The following is a 3,703-nucleotide window of genomic DNA, read 5'->3' on the forward strand; positions in this document are numbered from 1 at the left end:
CAAGTCAATGTCACGAATCAGGCGTAAAAAATGGGATGTATCTTTAACATATGATTCGCCTGATTGAACAAAAGGCGGTAACACCTTATCCAAAAAGATGGATAAAGGGGATAAGACTGAATTAACACTAGCCACTATGGGGCGCCCCGGTGGGGATTGTAAATTCTTGTGTATCTTGGGAAGGGTGTAGAACACAGGTATGCATGGAAACTCCTTCGTGAGATAATCTTTTAAGTCATCAGTCACTACACCCTGCCCAAGATAACGAGACAGTACCTCAGATATTAACCCCGTGATTTTGTCTGTGGGATCCTTGACAAGAGATACATAGGTATTAGTGTTGCTCAATTGGCTCAATATCTCCTGTATGTAATATTCCTTATCTAGAACTACTAAAGCTCCCCCCTTATCCGCTGGCTTGTATATCACATCCTTATCATCCATTAATGCCTTAAGGGATTCCCGTTCAATTAGTTGTTGGTATACCGCATGTTTCTTAACCCCTTAGGATCTTGTATGAAATGATTGATATCCCTAGACATCAAAGATATAAAGGTCTCAACTGGATGGAAAGAGGTGGGGGGAAGATATTTACTTTTTTTATACAAGTCAAATTGTTCAAACGTAAGAGTCTATAAAACCTTTGCAAATCAATGTCTAATGAAAAGGTATCCAATTTAGTTGACGGACAATAAGATAGACCTTTTTGCAATAGATTCAGTTCAGGTTGTGTCAGTACCTTTTTGGAGATATTAATCACGATTGAAGTCCCTTCTTGGGTGCTGACTTGTGAGTGCCTCTCGTCGGCCGTGGTTTGGTCGCAGCTGTTGCGCCAGATTCTGGGGCGCCCCCTTCGCGTTCCCCGCTGCTTGAAGGAGCGCTGTCGTCGCCTAAAAAAGCCGAAGACCGGGAGGAATCCGAAGCGCGTTGCGAAGACGTCTCCCCTGAACTGCTGCGTCCGGCCTCCTGCCGTACGTCGCGGCGTGCCCCACGTGGCTGTCGCGCCTGCGTCTTGCGGCCCCGAAAGAAGGGAGGAGTAGCGTAGGAACGTCCCGGTATCCACCGGTACACCCGTCCACTGTTGTAATCTTCTGCGTCACGTAAGAACTTATCCCTCTTCCGGGTCTCGAGCTCCAGCCGGAACCTCTCTGAGATACTCTCAATTTGCGACTTGGTTTCCGCCCACTCCTCCTGGCTCGATATCTGCGTCAGTTGCGTTTCAAGTGTACTCACTTGTTCCGACACCGTAAGTAATTCTTTCTGTATCTGCTCAATTGTGAGAGTAATTATGTCCAGGGAACATTTGTTCAAAATGCCCTCAAACTTCTTGCAATACTCCAGATTATCCGAGAACAGGGTAGGTTGCAAATGTACTCGCAGGCCCCTCGGGATTCGTCTCAGCCGATAGTACTCTGCCAAAGTGCAGCCATGTAATTCCAATGATACTGCTTTCTTGGTTAGACGCTCCAGATTCCGGCTGCGTGCCTCTGGATGGGCTGTATGCAAGAAATCCCGTGAACCCCTCGTCAGAGTAGCTATACTTGCAGCTTCCACCTCCGTGTAGGCAAATATGTCAGCCTGTGTACTCGGCAAAGTGGTAGGTTGGGACATGGGTGCCTCCTCTACACTCAATATATCATATATCCAAACAAAATGGAGTGGAGTATGCACCAGTCCGTTACTTTAGTCCAATTAAGGACACAATGTATAGTTATCAAAAAAAGTCCAGACAACTTATCTTTGTGAAGAAAACGAAAATTCTTTATCCAGCATACATATGCATGAATATGCAACGTTTCGAAGCTCCCGCTTCTTTATCAAGCAATCTAAGTTTACAATGATTTCACATCCTTATAACAGGTTACAGCTGTAAACACGCCCCCAAGGGGGTGGTATAAATTACAAGCGTGGTATATGACCTCTTGAAAAAATCTAAATAATAGACCATTAACGTCAAAGTGTATACATAGAAACAACCAATGGATTAATCAATTGTATCATAATGCGAACATAAACCACAAAACATGTGATAGAATCATTTAACACGTTATTACCTCATATATTCTAAGGATGTGGCTGTGTCCCAACCTACCCCTTAACTGCATAGATTAACTAATAGCCTCACTATATGAAATATATATATATATATATATATATCTCAATAAATACCTAAGTAAAAATTGAGGTAAAAAAGTGCAAAAACATAGAGTAATGGTTGATGCCCTCTAACACTGCATAGTCTAGTGACTCGAAATACTGAACTGGCTGATATGGTTACACTCCATGCTGACAGCTGGTGTAATATGTAAACAAAGGCAACAAATCCCAAAAGCAGCAATCAGACACTTTCTTTATACTCCCCACTGACAGCTGTCACCGAAAAGATTAAAGATGCTCGCTGTCCATGACTCCACCCAAATAGAGGCAGCCTCTCATGGCAGCATAATGTTACTGCAGACAAAATATATGATGATTGGCCAAAATAAACATAACTAAAGAAATTGAAATAAAACAATATAAAATACCCCATACAGGTGTAAGTAATATAATTTACATTGGCTTTCAACATTTTCAAATGGTGTCACCATTACTTTTCTCACTTCATGCATATTGTATAGCGCAGTGATCCCCAACCAGTAGCTCGTGAGCAACATGTTGCTCTCCAACCCCTTGGATGTTGCTCTCATGGTCCTAAAAGCAGGTGCTTATTTTTAAATTCCAAGCTTGAAAGCAAGTTTTAATTGCATACAAACGAAGTATAGTGCCAACCAAGTAGAGCCTTTTGCAGGCTGCAAGTCCACATAGAGGCTACCAAATAGCCAATCACAGCCCTTATTTGGCACCCCAAGGGACTTTTTCATGCTTGTGTTGCTCCCCAACTCTTTAAATGTGGCTCACAGGTAAAAAAGGTTGGGGAGCCCTGGTATAGCGTTAGTAAATAAGGTGGCGACATCTAACCTTTACATACAGGACATCCTGGCTATCCCAGGATCAGCTGAGGGATTGTTTTAAGTGCTGCTAAAAACAAAAAGCTTGTTTCATTTGCTCACTCTGTCACTGGGACCTGCTGCACTTTGTTTGTCTAAACGCAGAACTGATCCTGTCAGCAGGGAATGTACTAACAACCAATTATGCAATTATTCATATCAGCCCTCTATGGAGCAGCATATTCTAGAAAACAGAAAAAACTATGACTGGTATGATGCATTTATGATTCAACTATACGACAAAAAATAGGTACCTATAATACAAGCACTATACTCAAAATACTGTATATGTATATAGTTTTGTTCAATATGTCATATATAACACACCCCTATACACCCAACTAGTTTTAATTGCAACATGGGACAGGAATTTCGCTGGAGGATGTCCTAAAATGCGTTCTGTATGGTGAGCCTAAATCTCTTGTGAAGGATGAGAGGTTAAGAAACTAGTGAATTGGTATCGCTGGAGGGGAGAGTAAAAGGGGCTTAGTGAGAAGCCTGAATATTCCAGAGTGTGGAAACCAACCTGTATGTTGAGAACCCCAGTGTTGGGGAAAAGTCTTTGACTGCATGCTGTTAAAGGACAAGGAAAGGCAAAAAAATAAAATCCCATTTTTACTTTCTTAAATGAAAAAGAAACCTATCTCCAATATACTTTAATTACAAAATGTCTACCGTTTTTATAAGAAACCTGACTCTATGCAGTAAATTAATTT

At 41.7% G+C, this 3,703-nt stretch overlaps 1 protein-coding gene across 1 annotated transcript in view; it reads right to left on the reverse strand.

Annotated features, from left to right (window-relative positions):
• Window positions 1-2,124, reverse strand: part of LOC121393250 — a 2,775-nt gene extending 651 nt beyond the window's left edge. The window contains exon 1 of the mRNA XM_041561186.1: window positions 740-2,124. Coding sequence (XP_041417120.1) covers window positions 757-1,611 — 855 coding nt within the window. The 5' untranslated portion in view covers window positions 1,612-2,124 and the 3' untranslated portion in view covers window positions 740-756. The remainder of the gene's footprint in view (window positions 1-739) is intronic.
• Window positions 2,125-3,703: the final 1,579 nt, after the last annotated feature.

Source organism: Xenopus laevis, chromosome 4S, assembly GCF_017654675.1.
Source record: "Xenopus laevis strain J_2021 chromosome 4S, Xenopus_laevis_v10.1, whole genome shotgun sequence".
Classification (NCBI taxonomy): domain Eukaryota; kingdom Metazoa; phylum Chordata; class Amphibia; order Anura; family Pipidae; genus Xenopus; species Xenopus laevis.